Consider the following 15357-nt stretch of genomic DNA (forward strand, 5'->3'; position numbering starts at 1 on the left):
TGAGATGGTTTGTGATGAGTTGTACCGCAGAGTGAAGGAAAAGCAGCCAACAAGTGCTCAGCATATGTGGGAACTCCTTCAAGATTGTTGGGAAAGCATTCCAGGTGAAGCTGGTTGAGAAAATGCCAAGAGTATGCAAAGCTCTTATCAAGGCAAAGGGTGGCTACTTTGAATCTAAAATCTAAAATATATTTTGATTTATTTTAACACAAACTTTTGACTGGTACTGTACGTGGACACCTCTTCAAATAAGTGGATTGTGCTATTTCAGCCACAATAGTTTCTGACAGGTGTATAAAATTGATCATACAGCCATGCAATTGCTATAGACAAACATTGGCAGCAGAATGGCCTTACTGAAGAGCTCAGTGACTTTCAACGTGGCACCATCATAGGCAGCCACCTTTCCAACAAGTCAATTTGTCACATTTCTGCCCTACTAGAGCTCCCCCGGTCAACTGTAAGTGTTTTTATTGTAAGTGGAAACGTCTAGGAGCAACAACGGCTCAGCCGCGAAGTGGTAGGCCAAACAAGCTCACAGAATGGGACCCCCGAGTGCTGAAGCGCGTAGCATGTAAAAAACCTCTGTCCTCTGTGCCAAGCGTCTGCTGGAGTGGTGTAAAGCTCACCACCATTGGACTCTGGAGCAGTGGAAACGCATTCTCTGGCATGATGAATCACACTTCACCATCTGGCATTCCGACAGACTAATCTGGGTTTTGCGGATGCCAGGAGAACACTACCTGAATGAATGCATAGTGCCAACCGTAAAGATTGGTGGAGGAATAATGGTCTGGGGCTGTTTTTCATCGTTCGGGGTAGGCCCGTTGGGCCAGTAACCGTAAGGTTGCTGGATCGAATCCCTGAGCTGTTGTTCTGCCCCTGAGCAAGGCAGTTAACCCATTGTTCCCCGGGCGCCAAAGACGTGGATGTCGAAAAGCAGCCCCCCCGCACTACTCTGATTCAGAGGGGTTGGGTTAAATGCGGAAGACACATTTCAGTTGAAGCCATTCAGTTTTACAACTGACTAGGTATCCGTCTTTCCCTTTCCCTTTGTTCCAGTGAAGGGAAATCTTAAAGCTACAGCATACAATGGCATTCCAGACGATTCTGTGCTTCCAACTTCGTGGCAACAGTGACCTGGCCTGCACAGATGAATTGGAAAACCGACTGCGAGCCAGGTCTAATCGTCCAACATCAGTACCCAACCTCAATAATGCTCTTGTGGCTGAGTGGAAGCAAGTCCCAGAAGCAATGTTCTACCATCTAGTGGGAAGCCTTCCCAGAAGAGTGGAGGCTGTTCTATTGGCAAATCAGGGACCAACTCCATATTAATGCCCATGATTTTGGAATGATATATTTGACAAGCAGGTGTCCACATACTTTTTATTCATCTCATAGTACATTAGGGTACTGTTTGTCATATTTCATATGTAAATACACTGGTCCAGAGCAGATACACTGAAGGAAAAAGGTGAGGCGGAGGTGTGATGAATGAAGGTTTGAATTAGAGTGCAATAGAGACAGATGGTGCAAGTGGAGGAGTGTTAAGGAGAGAGAGAGAGAGAGAGAGAGAGAGAGAGAGAGCGTACTTTGTTTCCATGGAGTGGAAGCTTATTATCTTAATATGCATTATTTTATTCCCTTCATAAAACACTGGCAGAGAGAAGTGTTACCCATTCTTGTAATAGCTATTCACAGCTCCCTCATTCTATTGCAGAAGATACAACACTTAGTTAAAACCCCCCCAAAACACTTCATTCTCTCTGCTGCTAATTAAATGAGTGTCTGAGATCTGATGAGGCCCATTGGAACAGCAGCAGTCTGGTTCTTCCCCCATTATGAGTGAGACTAGGATTTAATATACATATTAAATAGAGTTAATACATGGCATTACATTGTGATTCTTAGTTAATATGAAGCCAACCTCCCATTGGGGCTATAATGAGAGATTATGAAGCACAAGCTCAGTAATGGTGGATTCCTTACATGTAGTTAATGTGGGTTTATTGAAGTTACATTGAGTTTATCTGCCATAATAAAGTGTACTGGGAAGTGAACACACCGTATTGTCAGATGAATCATCAGTGATTCTCCCACACAGACACACACTTCTCTCACGCTCCTTCCAGAGCAATGGAACAACACAACTACAGATGTAGATTAGAAAACATGAACATTACAGGAAAACAAAAGGTAAGCATACTTCAAAATGAAGCAGTGCTCATAGGATCAGGAGAACCCGGTCACAGATGTAATCATTTGTAAAGTCACAGCCACAGTAAATCACAGGCCAGCCCTGAAGAGAACACTTTTACCCAGGATACATCAGTGCTCTCCTGCGGTGAACTCAGAAAGGTCACATTGTCTCTCATTAACACTGTGGGTATTTGGGATAAAGCCACTCATAGTTTCTGATAAACCCACCCACAGTTTCTGAGAGGACACAGATTGGACAGGCAATTTTTTTGACAGTCCGGGAGCCCTTCTATTGGAGCAGGTCCATACTGAATCAGTGAAGTGAAACAACAGTGAAACGAAAGGATATACTGTGTGGATTCCAGGCTAGAGAAAATATCATGACATACAAGATCTGTAGGACTACTTATGGCTTCCAGAAAATGTTAAAACAATGGATTCTTATATTCCTGCTTTGTATGGTCCATCCATTCTCAGCAACAATATGAATCATATACATTATTGAAAACTAATCATTACATTATTGCTAATTGCATTATTAGAAGGAAATACCATGTGCATTAGTATTATAGCTATGACTGTGTAGTAAAAAAACTACTTGGATAAAGAAATACCATGTTGATTATACGAGCGAGTTAGTCTAAATTACATTGTTTAAAAATGTGTATGACTGTTTCATAAGACACTTCATTTACAGAGATTTATCGCAATTACACTTTACAGTTCTTCTGCTAACTAATGATGACTAGCTATGTGTTTCCACAGCAGCAACACAGTGGCATCAGAAGGGACAGCTCTCCTCTCTGATATTTATTGAACCCATCAGAGACTCCTCCTCAGAGAGAGCCTCCTCTGTTTGGTGTTTTAATGAATAAAAGAGTGTGTTTATCCTCTGTGTTTAGCGTTAAGTCCCCATGAACAGTCACAGGGACCAGGAGAATATTTACTTGAGTTGAGGCACAGGGGACTTGGTGCTGTGCTGCTGGAGGCTTTGTACTTCTAGATGTTGCTTCCTCGTGAGAATCGCTCCACAGAGAGACACGTTATTTACTCTCCTCTCCTCCGAGGATAGCCCACTCCTCCGAGGAGTAGCCTGTTCTGTTCATTAGAAGGGGAACAGGCTCTACTGGGGATTCCTCCATATCAGAGCAAAGAGACAGAGAAGTATTTTATGGCCTGAAGGCTGGACATGGTGTGTTATGTAGAGTTATGAAGAGCTTATAGTGAAAGTGACATATATGACATAAACGTCCTGGTCCTATGACCATGTTTAGTCTTGCCTTGTTTTTCTTCTTTCTTCTGTTTAAAATAAGAAATGCTCACTTTACCTGCTCTCACATCCAGAGGCTCGAGGATGTGTAGAGTTTAGGCAGAACCTGTAGGGGAGAGCAAGTTAAGTCCCAAAAAACATGTTTTCACCATGTCAAATGAAGTTATTGTGTTAGAGGTTTTATGATGCTTGTATTTTTACTAGGGATGGGCAACTCGCGGCCACGCGGATCAATTTTCTTTTTTTAGGTACTCTGTGGGGTCTCAACTTACTCAATAGTAGAATTCACAAGGTGTAATTTCTAAATTTGGTTGTGCATCAGCAGTTTTTCTTGTTATGCCAGTCACTGATAGTCATTCAATTAGGCCGTGTCAGCGAAACATTTTTAGATAGGTAAGTTAGTCTAGTGGCCAGCTATCTAAACTGGTAACAATCGTGGGCCAGCTCTAAATGCATGTGTGGGTGTAGATGTGTGTATACAGACTCGCAAGCCTCTGCGGCCCATCATGATGAGGTCAGATCTTTTGTGACCCCCCACCCCAGAAAAGTTAGCCAACCCTGCTACAACATTTTGACTAAATTAAATGCTATTGGAGAACAGCAAAAACAAACTAAAGGGAACCCAGCAATTATCACCTTGGCTGCTGTAGGTTAATTCACCTCAGTCGATCTACAAACACACTGATCAAAACTATTAATGCAATATGCAGCAATTTCAAAGGTTTTTACTGAGTTATTGTTTATATAAGGAAATCAGTCCCTTGAAATAAATACATTAGGCCCTACTCTATGGATTTCACATGACTGGGCATACAGATATGCATCTATTGGTCACCGACACCTTTTTTAAAAAAGGTGGGAGCGTGGATCAGAACACCAGTCAGTATCTGGTGTGACCACCATTTGCCTCATGCAGCGCCACACATCTCCTTCACATGGAGTTGAACAGGCTGTTGATTGTGGCCTCTGGAATGTTCTCCCACTCCTCTTCAATGGCTGTATGAAGTTGCTGGATATTGGCGGGAACTGGAAAACGCTTCCGTTTTCAGCTTCCAGGAATTGTAAACAGATCCTAGTGACATGGGGTCGTGCATTATTATGCTGAAACATGAGGTTATGGAGGCGGATAAATGGCACGACAATGGGTCACGGGATCTCGTCACGGTATCACTGTGCATTCAAATTGCCATTGATAAAATGCAATTGTGTTCGTTGTCTATAGCTTATGCCTGCCCATACCATAACCCCATAGCCACCATGGGGCACTCTGTTCACAACGTTGACATTAGCAAACCCCTCACCCACACGATGCCATACACACTGTCTTGTATCTGCTCAGTACAGTTGAAGCTGGGATTCATCCATGAAAAGCACACTTCTCCACCGTGCCAGTGGCCATCGAATGTGAACATTTGCTCAGTGAAGTCGGTTACGCCAAACTGTAGTCAGGTGGGCCAAACTTACCCTAGTAAAACTGACTATCCTACCGATCCTCGACTTCTGCGATGTCATCTACAAAATTGCTTCCAACACTCTACTCAGCAAACTGGATGCAGTTTATCACAGTGCCATCCGTTTTGTCACTAAAGCACCTTATACCACCCACCACTGCGACCTGTATGCTCTAGTTGGCTGGCCCTCGATACATATTTGTCGCCAGACCCACTGGCTCCAGGTCATCTACAAGTCCATGCTAGGTAAAGCTCCGCCTTATCTCAGTTCACTGGTCACGATGGCAACACCCATCCGTAGCACGCGCTCCAGCAGGTGTATCTCACTGATCATCCCTAAAGCCAACACCTCATTTGGCCGCCTTTCGTTCCAGTTCTCTGCTGCCTGTGACTGGAACGAATTGCAAAAATCGCTGAAGTTGGAGACTTTTATCTCCCTCACCAACTTCAAACATCTGCTATCTGAGCAGTTAACCGATCGCTGCAGCTGTACATAGTCTATTGGTAAATAGCCCACCCTTTTTCACCTACCTCATCCCCATACTGTTTTTCTTTATTTACTTTTCTGCTCTTTTGCACACCAATATCTCTACCTGTACATGACCATCTGATCATTCATCACTCCAGTGTTAATCTGCAAAATAAAAAATCTAATAAAAAAGGTCACCCTGGTGCAGATGAGCTTCCCTGAGATGGTTTCTGACAGTTTGTGCAGAAACTCTTCGGTTGTGCAAACCCACAGTTTCATCAGCTGTCCGGGTGGCTGGTCTCAGATGACCCCGTAGGTGAAGAAACCAGATGTGGAGGTCCTGAGCTGGCGTGGTTACACACGTGTCTGCGGTTGTGAGGCAGGTTCCCGAGTGGCGCAGTTGTCTAAGGCACTGCATCTCAGTGCAAGAGATGTCATTACAGTCCCTGTATCACATCCGGCTGTGATTGGGAGTCCTGTAGGGCGGCGCACAATTGGCCCAGCGTCGTCCAGGTTTGGCAAGGGTAGACCGTCATTTTAAATAAGAATTTGTTCTTAACTGACTTGCCTAGTTAAATACAGGTTGGGCATACTGCCAAATTCTCTAAAACGATGTTGCTTGTGGTAGAGAAATTAAAATTAAATGCTCTGGCGGACATTCCTGCAGTCATCCAATTGCACGCTCCCTCAAGACTTTAGACATCTGTTGCATTAAGTTGTGTGACAAAACTGCACATTTTAAAGTGTTCTGTGTATTGTCCCTAGCACAATGTGCACCTGTGTAATAATCATGCTGTTTAATCAGCTTCTTGATATGCCACACCTGTCAGGTGGATGGATTATCTTGGCAAATGATAAATGCTCACTAACAGGGATGTAAACAAATTTGTGAACAAAATTTGAGAGAAAAAAAGCTTTTTGTGCATATGGGAAATTTCTGGGATTTTTTATTTCAGCTCATGAAACATGGGACCAAAACTTTACATGTGTTTATATTTTTGTCCATGGTAGTAGCCTATTTGTTGCTCCTGCTGAGATATGCTCCATTTAACGTTAGTTTCTTACTGCATTCTTAGCTGGCTAAGTAATACTAGCCAGAGCCCTTCAATGTTACTGCAATAGAAGTCTCTGTCAGCAGCTAGCCACCTGACTGACTGACTGACAGAGGCCTATCAATAAGCGACTACTTACCAGTTGTGCACAAATTCTCAGAGAGACAGTTTTGACTTGTTTAGGGGATGTCTGTAGACACAGCATGCGTCAAGGGACAGTTTCTAAATGGCCTTTTTCCAGCATCTCCCAAATACAGGCACGATTAGAACTGTCAGATCAAGAATATAAGTGTTCCTAAGCTTCAACACTGGGAGCGATATTTACATGTTGAACCATAACTTTATTGTGTACCAGATATAATTTTGTGTTTAATTAGAAAAAATGACAGAGGTCCGGACGTCGGTGTCCTCATGTCTAGTTATGACCCTGGTGGTAATATTTAATTCAGTATAGAAATGTGTAGGCGGCTTAATTTACCCTGTCCCATGGCTTAACCTACCCTGTCCCATGGCTTAATTTACCCTGTCCCATGGCTTAATTGACCCTGTCCCATGGCTTAACCTACCCTGTCCCATGGCTCAACCTACCCTGTCCCATGGCTTAATTTACCCTGTCCCATGGCTTAACCTACCCTGTCCCATGGCTTAATTTACCCTGTCCCATGGCTTAATTGACCCTGTCCCATGGCTTAACCTTACCCTGTCCCATGGCTTAATTTGCCCTGTCCCATGGCTCAATTTACCCTGTCCCATGGCTTAATTGACCCTGTCCCATGGCTCAACCTACCCTGTCCCATGGCTTAATTTACCCTGTCCCATGGCTTAACCTTACCCTGTCCCATGGCTTAACCTACCCTGTCCCATGGCTTAATTTACGCTGTCCCATTGCTTAACCTACCCTGTCCCATGGCTTAACCTACCCTGTCCCTTGGCTTAACTTACCCTGTCCCATGGCTTAACTTACCCTGTCCCATGGCTTAACTCACCCTGTCCCATGGCTTAACTCACCCTGTCCCATGGCTTAATAAACCCTGTCCCATGGCTTAACTCACCCTGTCCCATGGCTTAATTTACCCTGTCCCATGGCTTAACTCACCCTGTCCCATGGCTTAATTTACCCTGTCCCATGGCTTAACCTACCCTGTCCCTTGGCTTAACTTACCCTGTCCCATGGCTTAACTTACCCTGTCCCATGGCTTAACTCACCCTGTCCCATGGCTTAACTCACCCTGTCCCATGGCTTAATAAACCCTGTCCCATGGCTTAACTCACCCTGTCCCATGGCTTAATAAACCCTGTCCCATGGCTTAACTCACCCTGTCCCATGGCTTAATTTACCCTGTCCCATGGCTTAACCTACCCTGTCCCATGGCTTAACTCACCCTGTTCCATGGCTTAACATACCCTGTCCCATGGCTTAATTTACCCTGTCCCATGGCTTAACTCACCCTGTCCCATGGCTTAATTTACCCTGTCCCATGGCTTAACTTACCCTGTCCCATGGCTTAATTTACCCTGTCCCATGGCTTAATTTACCCTATCCCATGGCTTAACTTACCCTGTCCCATGGCTTAACCTACCCTGTCCCATGGCTTAATTTACCCTGTCCCATGGCTTAACCTACCCTGTACCATGGCTTAACCTTACCCTGTCCCATGGCTTAACCTACCCTGTCCCATGGCTTAATTTACCCTGTCCCATGGCTTAACCTACCCTGTCACATGGCTTAACCTACCCTGTCCCTTGGCTTAACCTACCCTGTCCCATGGCTTAACATACCCTGTCCCATGGCTTAACTCACCCTGTTCCATGGCTTAACATACCCTGTCCCATGGCTTAATTTACCCTGTCCCATGGCTTAACTCACCCTGTCCCATGGCTTAATTTACCCTGTCCCATGGCTTAACTTACCCTGTCCCATGGCTTAATTTACCCTGTCCCATGGCTTAATTTACCCTATCCCATGGCTTAACTTACCCTGTCCCATGGCTTAACCTACCCTGTCCCATGGCTTAATTTACCCTGTCCCATGGCTTAACCTACCCTGTACCATGGCTTAACTTACCCTGTCCCATGGCTTAATTTACCCTGTCCCATGGCTCAACTTACCCTGTCCCATGGCTTAATTTACCCTGTCCCATGGCTTAACTTACCCTGTCCCATGGCTTAACTTACCCTGTCCCATGGCTTAACTTACCCTGTCCCATGGCTTAATTTACCCTGTCCCATGGCTCAACTTACCCTGTCCCATGGCTTAATTTACCCTGTCCCATGGCTTAACTTACCCTGTCCCATGGCTTAACCTACCCTGTCCCATGGCTTAATTTACCCTGTCCCAATTTACCCTGTCCCATGGCTTAACTTACCCTGTCCCATGGCTTAATTTACCCTGTCCCATACCTGGGGTAAGTTTAGCCAAGAGACCAGTTTTTTTGGACAAGCTATGTTTTCAAAACTGTAATGTTTACAACATCCTGAAATATATATAGATATCTTTGTGAGAAAGAATACTTGATTTCCCTTGACGGAGTGAGGCTGAATGTAAAAATGACTTAATTTACCCCAATCTCCCCTAATATGTGTTATTGTCAAGCAAAGTAATGATAAACAGAAACAGAGAACCCTTGTATCTTCAGAGGGGATCATATCACCCACCTGCCATTTCTAATGTTCGTTACCTAGGCCACTGTCTTATTCCAAAGGGTGGCGCTGTTGGGTTTGCTAACAGCCATTCACATGGCCGGACCCATGCTTTCACAACCCTATCGAAAAAACACAAGTGTACAGTACTTTAAATGACTTCCCTGACCAAGAACTGCTACCAGAGAATATGAAAATCGTCAAAGAAAATACGTAGGCTATCAGTAGAACATAGAACGCATAATTGAACATGTCCATAAGGCCAGAGTTGTGTAAATTGCTCTGAATTAGGTTTCATACACGTATAGGCTGAGAGAAGTGAGTGCAATTTGACTGGTAAATGTTCCAAGATTAAGCGGTGTTTACGTTAATGTACCTACATCGTTCCACAATGAAAGACATATTAGTTCTAAATATTTACACGCAACATAATATTCCTAGGGCCTACTAACTACCACCTAACAATAACCTGATATTATAAGCAATTGGATATCTTATATTCGTTTTACAACCCCAATGTTTAAAAGGTATAGCCTATACCTCTTTGTTATGCTGACAAAAATAGCCTACAGTTTGATTGATTAACGTCCATAGTGTCATAAACTTCTGTAAATCTATTGATAAGGTAGCTAATAGACAATTAACTGTCTTTTCTATGTTGCTTATAGCCTATGTAGGTATTTATAGACAACTTTATTGAAAGAAACGGGATGAACATCTACCTGTTGAAAATCGTAATAACCAATAGGCTATGTATTGTAGGGTTTCTTTATTTTGTTCTCACTGTCTTTAAATTCTAGTCCGAGAGAGTTAACTGATAGGCTCGGTCCTTTCCCAAAATATTGGATCATCTAATATTATGCTAATTGTCCCTCAGAGCGAGATAGCCCATTGGATGTGAGTCCAATACCATTTCATATTTGAGCCCTGACGTCAGGACGCCTATAAAAGTCAGCAATGCATTTAAACTCGTCTGCGGGGGTTGATCCCTTTAAAAAAAAATCTCTCTCCGTCAAGCCTGGCGTGGAGTTTTTTTTTGTTGTATTATTCTCTTCAAGGCACGAATTTGCCAGTGACACCTCACGTGAACCTCCTTCAATTTCGCGTACTAATCCTAAAAGAAGGCATGAAGTGTTAAATGTTAGAAACACACAGAACCGCGTGCAGACAAGGAGAGAGAGGGCGAAAAACGAGAGAGCGACGCACGCGCTGTTCTAGTGCGTCTGTGCAAACACTGCGTTAAAGAGAGAGAGAGAAAAAAGATCCAATTTCAAAAACCAAAAACGTGCGCAGCACAATTAGGCTAGAAAACCCCTTGTTTTTTCCACATTTTTTATTTTTATAAAATAAATAAAGAAATCAAGCTGGCTCAGTGCGTGTCACCGCAGCCCGCTTTGACAGGTGCTGCTCAACCCGTTTGGAGGACTGCTGTCAGCAGCAGCAGCAAAAGGATGGCATCAGAACTGGCAATGAGCAACTCCGACCTGCCCACCAGTCCCCTGGCCATGGAATATGTTAATGACTTCGATCTGATGAAGTTTGAAGTGAAAAAGGAGCCGGTGGAGCCGGATCGCAGCATCAGCCAGTGCAGCCGTCTGATCACCGGGGGATCCTTGTCTTCCACCCCGATGAGCACGCCTTGCAGCTCGGTTCCCCCTTCCCCAAGCTTTTCGGCGCCCAGCCCGGGCTCCGGGAGCGAGCAGAAGGCTCACCTGGAGGATTTTTACTGGATGAGCGGCTACCAACAGCAGCTGAATCCCGAAGCGCTGGGCTTCAGCCCCGAAGACGCGGTAGAGGCGCTGATCAGCAGCAGCCACCAGCTCCAGTCCTTCGATGGCTATGCAAGAGGGCAGCAGTTTGCCGGGTCGGCCGGGACAGGAGGCGGCATGGCCGGGGAGGAGATGGGCTCAGCAGCCGCTGTGGTATCGGCTGTTATCGCTGCAGCAGCAGCGCAGAACGGAGGTCCCCACCACCACCACCACCATCACCACCACGCCGGGGGACACCACCCCTCCACCGGGGTCCCGTCCAACGCTAGCTCGGCGGGCAGCCACCAACACATGGGACACCTGGACCTGGACGACCGGTTTTCGGACGACCAGCTGGTGACCATGTCAGTACGGGAGCTGAACCGACACCTCCGCGGGGTCAGCAAAGAGGAGGTGATCCGGCTGAAACAGAAGAGGAGGACCCTAAAGAACAGAGGCTATGCCCAGTCATGCCGATACAAGCGGGTCCAGCAGAGACATGTTCTGGAGGGTGAGAAGACGCAGCTGGTCCAGCAGGTGGACCACCTCAAGGCGGAGATGTCGCGGCTGGCCAGGGAGAGGGACGCATACAAGGACAAGTACGAGAAGCTCATCACCAACGGCTTCAGAGAAAACGGATCCAGCAGTGACAACACCCCCTCATCCCCAGAGTTCTTCATGTGAGTTTCACAGTTTAGAAAATAGTCACTTTTTTTTTTAAGAGGAAAATAAACTTGTTAATTTTGTCAGGATCGTAAAGTTTCCGTGCGTAAAGGTGGGGATTGGCAAAGACACAAATTAATATTTTTTAAATTTTCTTTACACATTTTGTGGTGATATTTAATGAGAATGCGGTTAGGTATATGTTCCGTGTTAAATTAGGTTTGTGGATTACATTGTTAGAAATAGCCTGTATAGATCTTATTCGTTGTGTTTTGCCGTCGTTATTTTGTATTTTAAAAAGGATAAAGAAAACATTTGTGTGCATTTTGTTTCGTGGGGCATCTCCCTCAAAAGTGTCAAGTGATCATTAATAATATGTGCTTACAAAACTTGCTCAATCGGCCTAAATCTTAAATTTAGGCCTACAGTACATGTAGTCAAATTGAACTGAAAGGTAACTCTTAAATATTTATTTTGTTTTAATGTCTTCTTTGTAGGCTATAATTTACCCCATTTTCATATAATCTATGTTTTTCATGTTTTGAGCATTCAAACAGTAAACCTATGGCATAATATAGACGACGTTATAGAGCCTAAATCAACCATGCAGGTCATGTGCGGTATTTTGCTGTCCTTTCGGGAATACTTTTGTTACATTTTCTTGGATGACAACTGCATGTTATGTATTTATATGGACACGTCGCTTTTTAGGGAATTTGGGACCAAACATTGTGAGGGACTTCATCTTCCATCAGTCTCCTCAACCCTCAACTCACCTCTCATCCCCTCCTCACCTCTCGCCGTCCCTTCTGACATTGAGCCTCATTCTCTACACAAAGCCGCTGACGCATTACCTTTCACTTGCCAGGCTAGGATTATGCCTGGAGAAAGACAGACAGGACATTTGGAATTCTATCTTCTCTTGAACGGAGTGCTGTGTGTTACACGGTCGTGCATATAGCGGTGTGTAGCCCACTATTCATCTGATGGCCTTTTGTAGCCTATTTATGGATTCCTGTGGATTCCTTTATAATTTAAAAAGGCATCTTTTAATTCAGTGAATATTCAGTCAATGTGGTTTTTGTTACGCAACAGGTTGCTTTTTATTTTTGAATATTGTAAGATTATTTAGATTAAATGTAGGCATACGTTTGTATAATTTTTGTACAAATGCACTGAATTATTTTCCTTCTTCTTTTCTTGTCTTTGATACAAGTATCGAAGAAGGAAATGACATGAAGGACAAATCAGATATAGGTTTAAATACTATTAAACCAGGTAAAGCTTCAGTCTGTCTTTATCAAAAGTGTGATGACGAATCACCATTAAGAGGTGGGAAATCTCTTCATCTGAAATGTGTCATTCTCTGAAAAAGGAAGGAATTGCTGGACTGTAATTGCACGCATGTTACCCGAAACCCGGTGGGTCTAAACCGATCGGAAAACTGAATTGTTGGAAATATTTAGGTGATATTCAATAACTTTAATGTTGCTATATAAAATGTAATCATGGTGAACTATGGATATATTCTTAAAAAGATGTCCTGGTGTCTAAGGAAATGACTTAAACATTGTTTGGTTAACACAGTGTTCAAACTGGAATATTCAAATTCCTACCATTCATCAATAAATGTTTATGAATGGAAACTTAAACTTTCATTAATGTTCATTTTTATTAATGCATGTTTAAATTATTGTTATGCTGACTTATCATCGGTTTTACTTGTCTAATAGGCTACACTTGTGGATAAGGTTATTTTAGTCCTAATTCTTGGTTTAAAAAAAGAAGTTGATAAAAGCATTCGGGAATTGCCTATATGCCTATAATTTATGTGGTTTAGTATTATACCTTTCGTGTAAGCTCAATACACTTTTGCCTCCTGCTGTGCTGTAGGCTATAGACACATCTTAGGAGGACAACATAGACCTAAAGCAAAAAAAAATGTTTTCTTGCTTATAAAAGCATACAGTAACTTTATGTTGTTTTGAATACGCTGTAATAACGTGTGGTATTTAGCTCTTCCGCTGTGTTGTACAGAAATAAGATTGCTTTCACCTGTTGCTTAATTGCTTAAAGAGAATTACAACAGTCCAAACTAAATATTCCAGTTTATTTAGACATTAGGCCTAGGCTACATATGCGGATTGTTTTATACACACTTCACATTACGCCGGGCACAGGTCCCCAGTCCCATTGTGTTCATAATTAATTTAAGAGCTAACGTTTGCTCTTTGCTCCGTAGCAGTCGAAAAACTCGACCCCGGACCCTTTAACTCAACAAGTTAAATTGTAAATATGGCATGGAGATATAGCCTAGTATTTAGTTCAATAAAAACGGTCCCTATATTTACCATAAGGTCAATTGAAGGGGAATCAGGCTACTTGATGCGCAGAGGGTAGCCTGGAACGAAGTTCAACATGTCATATTTTTACCCGAAATAATTGTAAACGAATAGGCTACACATTGCTCACTGTTTGCTTATGGTGGAACATAGGCTATTAGTCCAGTGTAAAAAAAAAAGTACATTTTTGGAGTCGGAATATTTTTAACGCAGGGAAAGTCGGATCGTGAACCTCGAAATGGTTGTTCAATTTCATTGTCATTCTTGTCAAATTTCTTCGTTCGATTTTGAAATCTGAAATAGGCTAATCAAATGAGTAGACGAAAGAAATACATATTTCGTTATGACTTTGACAATGTTACAACTACGCGGGACAGTTTCTAAATGGAAGAATCCAGCATGTCTTTGTGTGCTGTGTCTGTTTCGTCCCTTTTTACCCGCAGTGCTTGATTCTTTTTACTATCCCATTCTTCTGCATAATAATAGATAATAACATTATCTTCTTGCTAATGTTGTTAAGTTCTGGTTTGCATAAACATATGTACAGTTCTGACTGGTATGAAGGCGAGGTTATAACAGAACACGCGAGCCTTAAAAGGAAGGCAAGGCTATGCATTCCTCAGAAGCATACCTAATACCTATGGGGACATTGAATGATTTTGTTATTGGCTATCACTTTTCATTTCATCATTACTTCTTAATTCTTTAGACATTCTAGTTTGGAAAGAGTGAGAGGCATAGATGGAATGCATTTCCACATGAGATCACCTACGTATTGCGCCTGCTTTTAGTGCTGTGCTCGTTTGCCTGTGTGCACGCAAGGTTATGTGTGAGGGTGCTAAAGAGAGTCAGCTTTTTTTAAGCATGCATGAGCTTGAAACACTTTGGAATAGATATTCAAAAAGCAAATTCATTCCATTTAAGCAGATAACAGTTAACTCATGGGTTCCCTTTACATCCTGGGTTAGCAGCATGGCTGAGATAAGTGTGTGTGTGTGTGGAATTCAGAACAATCAAACTGATACTGCATCGTAGCTCACTGTCTCTGTCTGTTTGTCCTCTAACTTTGATACCTCCCCCATCTCTCTCTAGTTTTGATAACTCTGCAACTTTAAGGGAAGATGGCCGCAGTCTGTTCCCCACCCCCAGGTGCTACTCACACACAGAGCACGGAGAGGTGCAGGCTGGGATATCATGGTCCTCCCCCGGCCGGAACGGACTATTTCCCCTTTGACTGAGAGAGAGGGAGAGATAGGGAGAGAGAGGGGGGGGACAGAGAGGGAGGGGAGGGAAAGAGAGAGAGAGAGGGAGAGAGAGGGGGACAGAGAGGGAGGGGAGGGAAAGAGAAAGAGAAAGAGAGAGAGAGAGAGAGAGAGAGAGAGAGGCCTTATGCTTCTTTAAGATGATAAACGATGGGAGAAACGTCCAGGCAGAGGGGAGAGGGCCTTTTAGTGGTCCTGTGCCATTAATTTATAGCCCTGCCTTCTGATTAAGTCAATACAGTGTGCTATTTAATTACATTT

At 43.4% G+C, this 15357-nt stretch overlaps 1 protein-coding gene across 3 annotated transcripts in view; it reads left to right on the forward strand.

The window, feature by feature from the left end:
* The first annotated feature begins 10056 nt into the window (after window positions 1-10056).
* Window positions 10057-15357, forward strand: part of LOC109889457 (transcription factor Maf) — a 55738-nt gene continuing 50437 nt past the window's right edge. The window contains exons 1-2 of one of the 3 annotated variants that reach the window (XM_020480894.2): window positions 10077-11509; window positions 12204-13305. In XM_020480894.2, coding sequence (XP_020336483.1) covers window positions 10533-11509; window positions 12204-12453 — 1227 coding nt within the window. In that variant the 5' untranslated portion in view covers window positions 10077-10532 and the 3' untranslated portion in view covers window positions 12454-13305. Of the gene's footprint in view, window positions 11510-12203; window positions 13306-15357 lie in introns of those variants that run through there. The other 2 variants (XM_020480896.2, XM_020480895.2) reach the window with 2 other exon arrangements.

The sequence above is a fragment of the Oncorhynchus kisutch genome, linkage group LG4 (genome assembly GCF_002021735.2).
Source record: "Oncorhynchus kisutch isolate 150728-3 linkage group LG4, Okis_V2, whole genome shotgun sequence".
NCBI classification, from domain to species: domain Eukaryota; kingdom Metazoa; phylum Chordata; class Actinopteri; order Salmoniformes; family Salmonidae; genus Oncorhynchus; species Oncorhynchus kisutch.